Raw genomic sequence first — 15,970 nt, forward strand, 5'->3', positions numbered from 1 at the left:
CAGGAAAAAAAATCGGAAGTGATGTCATGTTTTGTAATGTATTTGTAATGTAATGTATTTGTATTGGATTTTCGGAGGACAACTATACTGACTAAACGAAAATCAGACAATCTGGAATCGTACGAGGAACATTTTCGTGCATGTTCGTTTGAATAATATCGTATGAACTATCGTGATCGGCTGTCGAAAGTAGTGTACACACGATCCTAAAATCGTACAATTCTTCCTCGCATGACAGTTTTCGTATGATATTCGGATATGGGCCATGTGTTTTATCTTGTAATATATTATAAATGAAGGAGGTTCCTTTAGTAGATTTTGCAGGGTTTGAGAAGTGCTGCCAAAGTTTGGGAAGTATGTTAATAGTAGGTGGTGGAAAGACAGCTTCCGTGATGTCCGGGATGAAATGTTTTAGTTTTGCAAGTTATGCTTTTATGACAGGGTAATATGAGGATGGATAAGGGGGATTTATGATTGTCCTCCAAGCTTGGATGGACATCCTAGTGGTAGGTAGTCTAATGCTTTCCAACCATCAGCATACAGTAAGGAGCAGAGGTTAGAAGTTTTGTTGACCTCTTTCTCTATATCTGACCATAAAGGTTTTGCAGATGGGTTGAACCAATGTTTCAAGTGGTCTAGGTGAACTGCCGTGAAATAGTCTTGTAAATCAATCAAACCCATACCACCCACTGTTCTGTGTTTTGTCAGGGATACATGGGAGCAGCGAGCCCTCTTTCCCTTCCAGATAAAGCCTCTCAATATAGATTGAGATTGATTAAAGATAAAGAGTTTTCATATATGACTGTTTTAGAGGGATATGGAGGGACCTAAATACTGTACGTACAAGATTTTTGGGAGGATATACCTTTTGTAGGCCACTAACCTGCCCACCCAGGACATCTCTACTGCCTCCACTTTGGATATTAGAGGTTTATAGTTAGCTTCTTAAAGTAAGGCATAAGAAAGAGTGGCTGATATACCAAGATATTAAATACTTGATTTGTCCCATATGTACAGCAAGGACTCTTTTAATTTGGCTATGACAGGTTTGGGGATGTTTAAATCCAATTTTAGAGACTTGGAGTGATTTACCTTGTAAATTGAAAGCCTGCTAAATTCAGTTATGAGTTGAGCTTGTGGGAGAGAGGTTTGAAGATTTGTTAGCATTATGATGATGTTCTCTGCAAAGACATTAATAACATGAGGTCTTTCCCTGAAAAGGAAACCTGTTATCAACGGGGGAGATTGGATCCTCTCCGCTAGCAGTTCAATAATCAGATTGAAGATCATTGGGGAAAGTGAGCACCCCTGTCTTGTGCCATTGGATATGGCAAATGGTTTCGAACAGAGGTGCTAGGACACAGGGTGGTCCTAAGCAACTAATCACCAGCTTGCTAATATAAAAAATCACTGTGCCAGCTCCTGCCCTCTATCCAGAACTGTGCTGCCTCCCTTCCAAACATTTTAAACTAATCGCTTGTTACAAGGTCCTCTAATGTTGTGATACCAGCACCTGTATTAAAGCTAGGAATTTTTTGGGGGTAAGGACAATCAGCATACGGAACAAATAGAGGAGTTTGGGTAATACAATCATTTTAAGGGTGGCAATTCTGCCTAGTCTAGAGAGGCCTACACTGCACAGCAATCTCAAGAGAAGGGGTAGGCTTTGGGAAAAGGTGTGGAAGTTTAGGTCTACCAATTGGCTAGTACAGGGGGTTAGTTGTACTCCCAAATATGAGATGGAAGTACTGGCCCATGTATATGGTAGGTTGGCTTTTAGGAGATCAATCATTCTTGATGGGACATGCAGGGGGTATAATGGATTTTGATGACATTGAGCTTGTAGTATGACACTGAGCTAAAATTATGAAGGAATTCTTGTATTGCCTGCAAGGATTGAGAGGGATTAGTGACCATTAATATCACATCCTCAGCGAATAGACTAACTTTGTGATAAGTTCCATTACATGAGATACCTAAGATGCGTGAGTCTGCTCTCATCTTCATAGCCAGCGGCTCCATCAGGAGAGCAAAAATGATTGAGGAAAAAGGGCATTTTTGTTGTGTTTCATTTGTGATTTCGAATTAAGTGGATAGGGCCCCCCGTTAGTGCTATTTCTGAAGGGTTAGTGTATAGAGAAAGGATTGCAGCTTGAAACTACCCTGTGATATCAAATTTAGTAAGCACCGACTGTAGAAATTTCCAGTGTACCCTATCAAACACCTTCTCTGCATCAAGGGACAGCAGCAAAGAAGGCATTTTAGTATGGGTAGCATGGTGAATGAGGTTAAGTGCCCATCTCGTTGGGTCTGGGACTTGTCTGCCTGGGACAAACCTGACTTGATCTGGATGTACTAAAGATGGGATGTACTCCATCAATCTATCGGCAATTACTTTGGCTAGGATTTTGATGTCAGTGTCCAGGAGGGAGATTTGTCTGTGATTTGAGGTTGAGGTGGTATAGTATAGTATAGTAGATATTATAGAGCGTATCATATTGGTTGGTAAGGAGCCTGAGGAACCTGCAGTATTGAAGAGGTTTGTCAATTTAGGAGTCAAAATGGTGGACATTTTTTGTAGAATGCATTTGAGAACCCAAATGCATAGTTAAAAGCACTCCTGCCTTGTTGCCCAGGGCATACAAGTTTGTTTTAGAGTGAGCAAGCTTACATTCATATTTATACAGGAGAAGGGAGCAGAGTTTTTGCCTCAGCTCTAATAATTTAGAGGCCAATGTATGAGAGGGGGCAGTTTTGTTTTGATTTTCTAGGTGAGTAATTTGGAGAATGATGTCTTCAAACTGCTTGGTCCTTTGGCGTCTAATTCTCGTGCTCAACTTAATAAAGTTCCCCCACATATATGCTTTGTAGGTTGACCAAAGTGTAAACCTATCAGTGTCATGCAAGTCATTCAGTTTGAAGAAAGATTGGTGTTCAGACTCCATAACTTGTTGAACCATGGTATCAGACAGCAGAGAAGTGTAAAGACGCCAGAACATCAGCGGTCTTGGTTGCTGGTCTCCCAGGATTATGGAAACAGGGGCATGGTCAGACCATATAATAAGGCCTATGTCTGAGGGAATAATGTTCTGGAGGGTCCATTTATCGACTAGGAAAAAATCTATGTGAGAGTAGGATAGATGAGGGGAGGAAAAGTAAGTGTAGTTTTGTTCTGACCCATGCTGACATCTCCATACATCAAATAGATCAGAGGCTTTGAGAAAAGGGTTCAGGAAAGGTCGAATGTGGGAGTGTTTTGAAGAGGCATCCATATCTGGATCTTTAATGGTATTGAATTTGCCACCTATTATGATGTCTCCCTGCTTTAAGCTTTCAATTTTCTTATTCAGGCATTTGTAAAAGTGAAGATGCCTGGTGTTGGGGCCATACACATTCATCAGTGTGTAGGTGGTTTGAGTGATGGTATATACTAGTAGTAGGTAGCGGCCTTATGGGTCATTATAAGTGAGGTGGTGCTGAAACTGGAGTGTGTCTCTAATCGCTGTTAGGACACCATTCTTTTCTTAGAGCCAGATGCAAGGAAAACTTGGTTGTATCCTTTGAATCTAAGCATTGGGATTTTGGATAAGGCAAAGTGCATTTCCTTTACAAAGATAATATCAGCGTGTTGCTTGATTGCTTCTTTTTGGAGAGTAGACCTCTTCTGGGGGCTATTTAGCTCTTTGGCATCCAAAGATTGCAGATTGAAAGGCATGGTGCTGTAGTCAATGTAGGCCTTTAGTGACAAACTGCTGGTACAGGGTTGCAAGTGGTGAGTGCTCTAGGGTTAACCACTAACTGTGTACTGTGGATAAGAACTGTGATGTGCCAGTTGTAAAAGCAAGGAAGAAAAAAAAAAGAGATTTGGTGCTGGTGCAGAACCAAGGGGAGAGTGCATAAAAAGGGGAAACCGTGAACAAAACAGGTTCAATGAGCAGAATAACTGCTAACAAATTTCAGAGCGGAGGAATCCTCCAATGGCGTCTGGTAATTGTGGACATGGTGGAGCAAAGAGAAGACTTTTAGCAGAAAAGGGAGTCCAATTTAACCCAGTTTAATGACCGGGCAAGGGCTCCAGGTCGAACAGGGTTTATCAGGCATCTTGGAGGGACCAGTCATTCCCAATTTAGGAGGAAGCAGAGGTAGCTGGTGCTGGAGCATCCTCTGGGATGGCTGCTGGAAAGTGTCCTGACAACATGTGTTTTATCTTGGTGGGGAATTCCTATTTGTACGTTATGTGATGATTTTAAAGTGCCTTGGTGATGGTAGTCAGTTGTTGTCCATTGTAGCTTTAGAGAGCTCCCCACAGGATTGGAGTGCTTTTAACTGCAATCATCACCTTCTCCTTTACGTTGTAGAAGTGACTGCGAGCCAGCACGTCTCTCAACTTTTCTTCCGGGAGATAAGGCTGTCTTGGCAGCAGGGCCATCTTCAATATTGATCGGACCCGGGGCAAATAAACATTTTCTTGGGCCCCCTCTTCCACGCAATTTCACTCTCCACATGCTTTGAGACATACGATAAATAGCAGCTAGACTCAAAATCAGTTTAATGAATCAGATCAGGCAGCGATTGCAATTGGTTGCCAGAGGGTACAGTGTATCATTACTGCTCACTGACTGGCTGCTAGAGGTTACAGCACACATTATGGCTCACTGTTATTTTCTAGAGGTTACAGCACATGATTTCTGCTTGTTGATTGGTTGCTAGAGATTACTGTACATCAATACTGCTCACTGATTGATTGCTAGAGGTTACTGAGCATCTTTACCACTTACTAATTGGCTGTTAGAGGTTACTGAACATTATTACTACTCATCAATTGGTTGCAAGAGGTTAGTGCACAGTATTACTGCTCACTGATTGCTAAAGGTTACAGCACATTATCTCCTTACTGGCTGCCTGCGTATTCACATGCACCAAAATTCAATGCACCATGTTATTTTGAAGAATCCACCTCCAATTTGCTTACTTTTGCAGAACAGGCTGATGTTAGGCTTAATGATCACAGTTGTAGGCAAGACTTTCAAGCATGTTCCAGTGGGCAGTATTCAGCAGAAGTGATGGTGGATGTGACCTCAGGGAGGCATGATATACATATGAATGCTGCCTCTATTTACATATCAATTCCATGGTCCACGACTATTTACATATCAATGCAGGTTATTTACATGTAAACACAGGGTCTGCAGGTGAGTCATCTGTACATGGCAGTAGGACAGAGCAGCAGCAGAAGTTTACACTGAGATATCGGGACACAGCACAGGACCAAAACTTCAAGGGAATTTAAACTGGGATAGTTGGCAAGTATGAGGCAGCTGCTTTGGGCCCCACTACAATGATAGGGCCCTGCCTTAAAAATGGTCCTGCTTGGCAGTCTATAAACACTGTCAATTTCCAGGTGTCTGTCTGTCAAGTCTAGTACCAGGATGTGCATCAGAAACTGCAGATAGAGTACCAGTTAGGGTTGCTATACTGATTTACTGACATTACAGAACTTTATTACATAATTTTATATTGTTCCGGCGAGACCCGTCTTCTAGGTCCGCCAATTTGACTTTGAATTATTGCATGTCATCTTCATGTTCTGTGCACATGTCTATCAGATAAATATGCGCAGTAAAAAGTTCAGACATCTTAGACTCCACATGTTGAAGATGCTGATTATGTTGCTGCACTACCTTAGCTAGGCAAGACACTGTGGCTGAAAGATCTGTGTATAGTGTTTGTCTTACGGAGATTAGCATATTCTTCATGGTCTGCTCTGAAATAGTATGGTCAGAGGCAAGAAAGGCATCCATGGCTGTTGGATGCTGTGGATTAGGAAGCAGTAGGGCTATTGGGAAGATATGTGCCTGCACTGGGGCTCCCTCATCTCTCCTGGGTTTTGATTTCACTGGGCTGACTGAGGAGGGTGAGCAGGGGGAGAGTACTCATTGCCAGTTGCTACACAGGGATAGAAACCCGGTTGCTGGGCTGTGCTGTGTTCAGCGTTAGGTGAGAGAGGCTGTCCAGCATGTCTGGGTAGGCTGCCAGTGCCATTTTGGCTGTATCATGGTCCCGCAGTGGGGAAGAAGTTTGTCAGCTTCTGGGGAAATTTGAACTGCTTCCTCCATTTCGATATCATGCCCTGAGGTAGCCCTATGCCTTAGGGATTAGGCTGGGTATTTTTTATCCCTGTTCGAGGTGGTGTAATGTTGCTGTGTGTCGGGTAGTGTGCAGAGCTGCTGAATCAGGCGGCCATCTATGATGTCGGCAAGCCACGCCCTTAAAGCCTTCTATTTTTAAAGAGAGGCCTTGCACCAAAAAGAACAGTTTAACGTGAAATAGAGGCCTTATCAGTATACAATAAAAATAATTAAACCCCTAAATGAATGAAAATCTCAAAATATTGCCCCCTGAATGAATCTCAAACCTACAGAATTCACCCTGAACCCATGGTAGATGCAAACCAGAACCTTCTTCCTATTCATAACATTTAGTTTGTATAGCCTCGTGAAAAAATGATGGAACTTCCCATAATAATAATAATAATAATTTGTGATTTTAGATCACGGTTTCTCGATGCTCAGATCCCTGTTTACCTGGCAGCAGAAAGAAGTTTGGATCTTCAATTCATAAATGTTGCTATGAGTGCGTCTCGTGTCCTGAAGGAGAAATATCCAACATTTCCGGTAGAGTTTGTATTTGTTAGTAAGTTATTATTGGACTGGGCAGAAGTTACTTCTGTTTTTAAAATGTATGTCAGGGAAAAACACATATACAGTATAGGATACATAGAGAGAAATCGTGGATTTTATAGGCACCAATATATTAAAAAATTATTTTTATTATAACACATTTATCCCCTTCCTGACCAGAGAATATTTGATCACCTCTGTGGTTTTTATTTTTTGCTCTATAAACAAAAAAAAGCGACAATTTTTAAAAAAACAAAAACACATTATTTTTTACTTTTTGCTATAATAAATATCCCCCAAAAATATCTACATTTTTATTTTTTATTTTCAGTTTAGGCTGATGCGTATTCTACTACATATTTATGGTAAAAAAAAATCACAATAAGAGTTTATTGATTGGTTTGCACAAAAGTTATAGTGTCTACAAAATAGGGGATAGTTTTAGGCCATTTTTATTGATAATTTTTTTTTTTTTACTAGTAATGGCGGTGATCTGCGATTTTTATCGTGACTGCGACATTATGGTAGACACATTGGACAATTTTTACACATTTTTGGGACTATTGGCATTAATACAGAGATCAATGCTAAAATATTGCATTGATTACTGTAAAAATGTCACTGGCAGTAAAGTGGTTAACCACTAGGTGGCGCTGTAGGGGTTAAGTGTGTCCTAGGAAGTGATTTTAACTGTGGGGGGGGGGGGGGGGGGGCTATGTGAGGGACTGTGTGTGACAGTAGGGATGGGCTTTATGTTCGGGTCGAACATGAGTTAGACTGGAACATTGGCTGTTCGCCCGTTTGCCGAATAGCGAACAATTTGGGGTGTTCCTGGCAAATTCGAAAGCCGTGGAACACCCTTTAAAAGTCTATGGGAGAAATCAAAATTGCTAATTTTAAAGGCTTATATGCATGGCATTGTCATAAAAAGTGTTTGGGGACCTGGGTCCTGCCCTAGGTGACATGTATCAATGCAACCTATTTTTTTTGTAAACTGACTTTTTTTGGGAGCAGTGATTTTAATAATGCTTAAAGTGAAACAATAAAAATGTAATATTCCTTTACATTTCGTACTTGGGGGGTGTCTATAGTATGCCTGTAAAGTCGCGCATGTTTCCCGTGTTTAGAACAGTCTGATAGCAAAATTACATTTCTAAAGGAAAAAAAGTAATTTAAAACTACTAAACCCCGAACTAAAATAAAAAAAAAATGCATGGAGGTCCCCCTAAATTCCATACCAGGCCCTTCAGGTCTGGTGTATATATATATATATATATATATATATATATATATATATTTTTTTTTTTTTTTTTTTTTTTCATTTATTCAGTGTAAAATATTGATAAGCTCCTGAAGAAGTGTTGCATCTCCAAACATGTAGTGCTTACATCTCTGAAACACTACTGTAGTACAGTTGTATTTTGTTATTGCTACTACAGTAAAACCTTGGTTTGAGAGCCTTTTGCAAGACAAGCAAAATGTTTAAATAAATTTTGACTTGATATACAAGTAATGTCTTGATATAAAAGTAGCGTCATGTCACAACTAAGTATAAAAGAGAAGAGAGGAGCCTCTAATGCCCCGTACACACGGTCGGATTTTCCGACGGAAAATGTTCGATGGGAGCTTGTTGTTGGAAAGTTCTACCATGTGTAGGCTCCATCGGATATTTTCCATTGGAATTTCCGTCACACAAAATTTGAGAGCTGGTTCTCAAATTTTCTGTCAACAAAATCCATTGTCGGAAATTCCAAGCATGTGTACACAATTCAGACCCACACAATTCCACGCATGCTCAGAATCAAGCAGAAGAGCCTCACTGGCTATTGAACTTAATTTTTCTCGGCTCATCGTACGTGTTGTACGTCACCGTGTTCTTGACGTTCGGAATTTCCGACCAACTTTGTGTGACCGTGTGTATGCAAGAGAAGTTTGCCCCAACATCCGTCAGAAAAAAAACATGGGATTTTGTTGTCGGAATGTTCGATCGTGTGTACGGGGCATTAGTGTAGCAATATGGTTACATCTCTTCTCTTTTATACTCTGTAGCCCCTGTTGGATTTTGTTTCTAATACCCTTGTGGAAGCTGCCATTTGTGGATGGACATTTTATGGTTACACAACCTCTAATCTTTTTATTAGACATGTGCATTCGTTTTCGTCCGAATGCATTTTCATCCGAATTTCGAGTATTTTCATTATCGTTTTAGCAAACAATAACGAATGTACAGAATCCAAAAAGCGAAAGATCCAACATAAACAAATTCTTTGTTTTCGTTGCAACAGTTCGATATAGATAGGAGATTCGACATGACTTTGACAATAGCGATCTGTGTCTATCGAACCTGTGGTGCCTAACCTTAGCTCTATTAGTCCAAGATTATTCTACATAGAGAGAAAAGATTTGACATTATAGAGACAATAGTAAAAAAGGTCGAATGTGCCTAACCTAACTCTATTAGTCCAAGATTATTCGACATAGAGAGAAACGATTCGACATGAAGATTGGACAAAGCAGTCGCCACGAGCGGACATTTATGGTGAAATGCTCCGCCTATAGGCTATAGAAGAATTCTAATGTTGTTTGACTAATAATAATAATTCATAAATATAATTATTACTAGTAGTGTCATCCAACATTAGAATTCTACTATAGCTTGTAGGCACAACATTTGACCGGAAATGTACAAATGCGGCTTCGTACAGTTTAGCTGCTCCGTTGAATCTTCTTAGAACATTCGACCGACACCATAAGCCTTCAATGACAGATTCTACCTTAATTATTTCGGATTTTTGGACGAATGCATTTTTTTAATGAAACAAAATAAATAAAAACGAATTTTGGGAGTAATTAAATAAATTTATTTGTCGGACGAAAACGAAATTCCGAAACAACATATTTCAGTGTCTACTTTTTATATGGACTATAACCTGAAGAACCTATGAATAAATGGTTGCGGAATGAATCATCTGAGTTTCCATTATTTCTTATGGGGAATTTGATATACAAGTGCTTTGGATTACAAGCATGTTTCCGGAAGAAATTATGCTCACAATCCAAGGTTTTACTTTACTACTATTACCAATACCACTTCTGACGGCAATAAAAAGTCATTTTTTGCATGGTATAAATAAAGTTGGCCTGTCATAGTCTTACAAGTCTGAATGAATATGCCTACCTGATATGTCACAATGCACAGTATTGCTGACCCCAGCTATTACATCTAAAAATACATTACTCTCTCCCGCCTCATTGAACCTTCCCACCTACCCCTCCTAACCACCACATCTAGACAACCTTCTCTACTTGTCTTACCCACTTTTGTTCCCATCACCCTCATAAATACAGACTTCTCCTCTTCCTCCACCTCCATCCAATACTTCATTGTCTCTGACCTCTTCTATCCCCATCTCACCCCACCCCTTATCTACAAATCTCTGTAATTACATAAACCCCATTCTGAATACAACACCCCAATATCTCCGAACCCCCCATGCCTGGCAACTCCAATGGATAGTGGAGGACTAGAAGATGAAGGAAACCTTTCCACCATTTACTCCTCCCCATGATCAGACCAATCCAGAGGGAGCGTTGTATCCTCCAATGGTCTGTACTCTTGTATGGATTCTATGCATGAACGAAGATTGATTTTCTTATGTTTGTCATAAGCTTGTACTTCATCTCCAATAAATAAAGACTAGAATAAATCAAAAAAACAAACATTGTACATTCCCTTTAAGCATCTTATATATTTATCACATCCATTTGATGTCTGGTCTCTTTCTGTCCCTTTAAAGCATCCACCTACCTTACCAGCATTGTCCATTTTGTACAGATGTGTGATCTACGAGGTGAGATTACTAACAGGGAGAAAGTATTTACACGACTTTGTCTGTTCCACTCAGCGTTAGATCCATGAGAAGACCTCTGCTGAATCAGAACTGAGCAGGAACGATGACCACTTTTGTGACATGCATGGCAGTTCAAACCATCCCCCCCCCCATCCTTTTTTCTACAACATAGAGTCTAATCACTCTGTAGCCTCAAGACAAGAACTAGGAGGGCTAATTAGACAGTGCAGAGATAACATAGGAAGTGTGCACAGGACATCTCTGAATTTCTGACATGATTAACAGGTGTTTTTTTTTTTGTTTTGTTTTTTTTGTGCACTTATTGAACAGATATATCACAATATGTTCCTAATGGTGTATTTAACCTTCCTGGCAGTATGATTATTTTTGGATTTTAGGTGCTGAAAGCGGTACAATTATTTAGCATGAAAATTTGGCGTTTTATATTGTAGTCCTGTAATTCTTACGAATAACTCACTTAAATCTGTCCAATCCATAAAGTTTGAAAAATGAAATAATAAATTATAATATAATAAATAACTATAAATAAGTATACCAAATAATAATATAACAATAATAAAAATTATTCAATAATGTAATCAAATCAAAAACACTGAAATTTGCTCAGTTGCAGAATTGTCACTGTCATTACTTTTCAGTATTTGATGACGGATCTCCCCACAAATTGCTATCGCTCAATTCTGCGAGTGATTACAATTTATTATCGCTGTTTTCTAGCTGGTCTAAAACCTCTTTTGATGTAAAGGGACAGTTTTGGTTGCTATGGACAATCTCTAGTTTCTAGGCAGAAAGAACAGTTTTTAGAATATAAAATTGCATGCAGGACACTGGACAGACCACTAGGGACAAAGGGGATGTGAAATAATTACATACAGCAATGTAATCTGTAAGATTACATTATACTGTATGTAATGTGTGTGTTTTACTTTTTGAATTTGGCGCCGTTCTCCTTCCCCGTGCGTTGCAACGCTCACAGGGAACGGAGCTTGGTGATGTGATAGATCGAGCGGAGGATGGCTCGCTCACACATCAGGGGGGGTATCGCTGGATCCAGGGGAGAAGGTAAGTAACCTCTTCCTGGAACCAGCGATGCAGTCCTGAGTCTGGCTCAGGGTTACGGCTAATGGTACAAAAATGTTCACCCCGAGCCAGACTCGGGAATACCACCAGGGAGGTTAACAGCAAATAAAAGAGGATCGTTATCAGGATTTTCAGACAATTTACATTGAAACTCCCCATTATAATTTTTCTGCCTATAACACGCTTCTTGTGCTCATTGTGTTTGTATTGTCCTTCTTTCAGACAGCGAAAACTGCATGCAATGTCCCAACGAAGAATGGCCAAATGAGAAGAAGGATCGGTGTGTTCCAAGAGTGATGGACTTTCTCTCCTACACTGATGATTCCATTGTTGGAGTATTTTCATCTGTCTCCATCCTCTGTTGTCTTCTGACTGCTATAATATTGGGGATATTTATACATTACCAGGACACCCCCATTGTTAAAGCCAATAACCGGGACCTGAGCTATCTTCTCCTGGTCTCCATCATGTTGAGCTTCCTCTGTGTCTTCTTGTTCCTCGGCCATCCAGTAGATGTGACCTGCATGCTGCGTGTGACCTCTTTTGGTGTCATCTTCTCAGTTGCCGTCTCTTCTCTACTTGCCAAAAGTATCATGGTGTGTATTGCTTTTAAAGCCACTAAACCTGGAAGTCCCTGGAGGAAATGGATGGGAGCCAAACTACCCAATTCTATCATTTGTGTCTTCTCACTGGTTCAAGTCATAATCTGTGTCTCTTGGTTGTCTATTTCTCCCCCCTTCCAGGATCGGGACACTCACTCTTATCAGGGGAAGGTCATCATTCAGTGTAATGAGGGTTCAGTTATCGGCTTCTACTCTGTCCTGGGATATATGGGGCTTCTGGCAGCTGTGAGTTTCATTATCGCTTTTTTAGCCAGGACATTACCGGACAGTTTTAATGAGGCCAAGTACATCACCTTCAGCATGCTGGTGTTCTGCAGTGTCTGGATTGCCATGATCCCGGCCTATCTGAGCACCAGAGGGAAATACATGGTGGCTGTGGAAGTTTTTGCTATAATGGCATCAAGCTCTGGACTTCTTGGCTGTATATTTTTCCCAAAATGTTACATAATTCTGTTCAGACCCAACCTGAATATAAAAATATTTATCCACTAATATGTATGGAGCAACACTGGATTACCAGTAGTTATAACATTATCTCTATTATTGTTAATTTTGGTATTTAACTAGTATATTGAAAATGAACACTGTTATATATAAGCACTCATTCCGCTTCCTGTTCCAGACTCCATTGTATCAGTGGATTTGCGTTGACTGACCAGAGTCTGCAAATCTTTCTATCCCCGCTGTAGAGCTCATTAAGGATAAACAAGTTCAGAATGTCATTATAACAGTTGTTACCTTAACCTATCAGTTGCCACACCTGGAATAAAGACCACACATAGATTGCAATAAGCCCCAATAACCATAAGGTACACATCTACAAGCAAAAAAAGAACCAGCGGGGGCAGGATCATGAATTGAAGGAGCACAATGGACACATTTCAGGCATAGACTTGGCTCCTAAAAGTGATCATATAGTGATCTGTGGAACTGATCGCAAAGCTTATGTGTGGAGCCAAAAAGATGTGGTATGGAAACCTATATTGGTTATCTTGGATATAAATCTTGGATATAAATCGAGCTGCAACCTTTGTTAAGTGGTCACCTTTGGAAAAAAGTTTGCAGTGGGGAGCGGAGCAAGACCTATATCTGTGTGTTACTTTGAGTCAAAAAATGGCTAGTGTGTGAGCAAACACATCAAGAAACCAAGCCTGAACTGGCACCCAAATAATGTACTTTTGGCTGCAAGATCTTGTGATTTCATAATGGCTTATAAAGGTGCTCATCAGCCTAAATCTAGCCTATATATCCCTCTACAGGATACATTCAAGACGATATGTAAGGAGAAGGACACATCTTCACAGAGTCACTAACATAAAATATATAAGAAATATTAAACAGTATCATTGAAAACAACAACATCCTAACCAAGAGGATAGCACCCCTAAACCTGACCCTAATGCTGAATTCCCCACAGTGGCCCCGCCAAGATATTATCATGAAGGAAATGCTCCTATCACTACGCTCATCTCTCCAAGAAGACATGCTTGCCTGCTTCCAAAAGTACAATGCTGAGATACAAGATACAAGGGAAGGAGAGAGAGTGAGTAACCTAGAGGATTCAATGGGGTTCTGCATGGAATCCTTTAACAACATGGTAGATGCACATGCATCTCATTCAGAGAACATTGATTGGTTAAAGTCAAAGGTAGCAGACTTGGAGAACCACTGCTTAACAACCTAAAAAAACTCAGAGATATTCCACAGTCTGTACAACCATCTAAACTTCCTCACTTTGTTCACTTTGACCTCTTCCAAGCTGTAGTACCATCACTATTCTCAGCAGATCTCACAATAGATTGCATCCACAGGATCCCCAAACCTTCATCCCTACCTAAAGAAGTACCAAGAGATGTCCTTCTACGGTTGCTCTGCTTTCCAGCGAAAGAAACCGTCCTCAAAACTTTCTGCGAAAAAGATCACCTTCCTGAGAATGCTGTGGCCATTCAATTGCTTCCTGAACTCTCTGTCCATACCCTACAAAGACGTAAGAATCTAATATCCATCACCAAAGCTTTGAGGAACCATGACATAGGATATCAATGGAAATATCCTGCTGCACTCAAGATTATTTGTGACAGCTCAACTTCAACTATAATCACACTCAGTGAGGGGTTACACATACTGATAGTATGGACAGATATCCCGGTAGATCCACCTGAAGCACACTCCTCTCACTTCTCCCCAAATCCCACCAGAGAAGGAAATCGGTGCTTGAGTAAGCGCAGCAATAAGAAGCATTAAGCACTGAGGACACCAGCTAAAGCTCACTGTCACTGTTCAGGCCATATCCCCCAGGAGAAGCAATTCTCCTTGTGTACTCACTAGCAAGTTTTCCCCACATACAGCAGTTGATCTGAATTGGAATTTTTTTGAACGTATTATGTTAGTATTACTTTTATTTTTTCATCCTTGTTCATACATGGTCTCTAAGCTCTTGTACACACGGTCGGAGATTCCGACAACCAAATCCATCTGATTTTGTCCCTCGGATTATGTCCGACGGATTTTGTTCGAAACTGTTGCATACACACGGTCGGACAAAGTTGTTGGAAAATCCGATCGTTCAGAACGTGATGGCGTTATTTTGTTACAACGGGACTACCATCAGGCTAGTAGCCAATAGCTTTGATGTAGGAATTTGATCTGAGCATGCGTGGCACTTTGTCCGATCGGAATTCTCTACACATGATCAGAGTATGTCTAATCGGAGCATTTTGTCGGAAAATTTTACCAACAAGTTGGAAAAGTTGGTCCGTCGGATACTCCGAAGGAAACAGTCCGATGGAGACCACACAGACGGAAAATATCCGACAAAATGGTCCGATCGGACACATTCCGTCGGAATCTCCGACCGTGTGTACAAGGTCTAACACTATTCTCATGGTTACCGTTCCACGCCATCTGCATTTATAACTTACTCTCATTTTACTTCCACCAAGGCACTGCGAGGCTATTAGCTTCTACCATCACTGCTCTAATGTTAGCATGTTAAACCACCCCAAGGCATTTTTGTTACAGACTCTTACTGGTTTCCACATATCGAGTCCACACTGTTCAAGATCTGGAAGAATAATGTTGATACCAACCATCTATACCACCCCAATGTCCGTTAAACTACTATCCATCAACGGCACGAACTCCAAAGCCGACATAATTATCATCCAAGAGACACATTTCAAAAGATCTGCAGCTCCAAAGTACCAAAACAGAGAATTTCCCATTTTCGTTTTCTGCTGAATTCTCCACCAAAAAAGAGTTCTTAGCCCTTGTACACACGGTCGGAGATTCCGACGGAATGTGTCCTATCAGACCGTTTTGTCGGATAATCCGACTGTGTGTGGTCTCCATCGGACTGTTTCCATCGGAGTATCCGATGGACCAAGTTTTCTAACGCATGCTCAGATCAAATTCCTAGACCAAAGCTATTGGCTACTAGCCTGAACGTAGTCCCGTCGTAACGAAATAACGTCATCACGTTATGTACAATCGGATTTTCTGACAACTTTGTCCGACCGTGTGTATGCAACTCTTTTGGACAAAATTTGCGGACAGAATCCGTCGGACAAAATCCAATGGATTTGGTTGTCAGAATGTCCGACCGTGTGTACAAGGGCTTATTGCTAAAGAATTCTGTAAACTTAAAACTTCACTCCTCTATTATAGACAAAAATGGTAGATATATCATTCTAGTGTGTACAATAAACGATAAGCA

The 15,970-nt window shown here is 40.5% G+C and overlaps 1 protein-coding gene and 1 pseudogene across 1 annotated transcript in view; both read left to right on the forward strand.

The window, feature by feature from the left end:
• Positions 1–13,039, forward strand: part of LOC143986471 (vomeronasal type-2 receptor 26-like) — a 30,775-nt gene extending 17,736 nt beyond the window's left edge. Inside the window, exons 3-5 of the mRNA XM_077484815.1 lie at positions 6,551–6,674; positions 10,478–10,531; positions 11,855–13,039. Of these exons, the coding sequence (XP_077340941.1) occupies positions 6,551–6,674; positions 10,478–10,531; positions 11,855–12,747 (1,071 nt within the window). The 3' untranslated portion in view covers positions 12,748–13,039. The remainder of the gene's footprint in view (positions 1–6,550; positions 6,675–10,477; positions 10,532–11,854) is intronic.
• LOC143986472 (actin-related protein 2/3 complex subunit 1A-A pseudogene) lies at positions 12,972–13,602 on the forward strand (annotated as a pseudogene).
• The last annotated feature ends 2,368 nt before the right edge of the window (positions 13,603–15,970 follow it).

This window comes from Lithobates pipiens, unplaced genomic scaffold (assembly GCF_037356315.1).
Source record: "Lithobates pipiens isolate NorthernLeopardFrog02 unplaced genomic scaffold, aLitPip1_a1.2 Scaffold_160, whole genome shotgun sequence".
In the NCBI taxonomy this organism is placed as follows: Eukaryota; Metazoa; Chordata; class Amphibia; order Anura; family Ranidae; genus Lithobates; species Lithobates pipiens.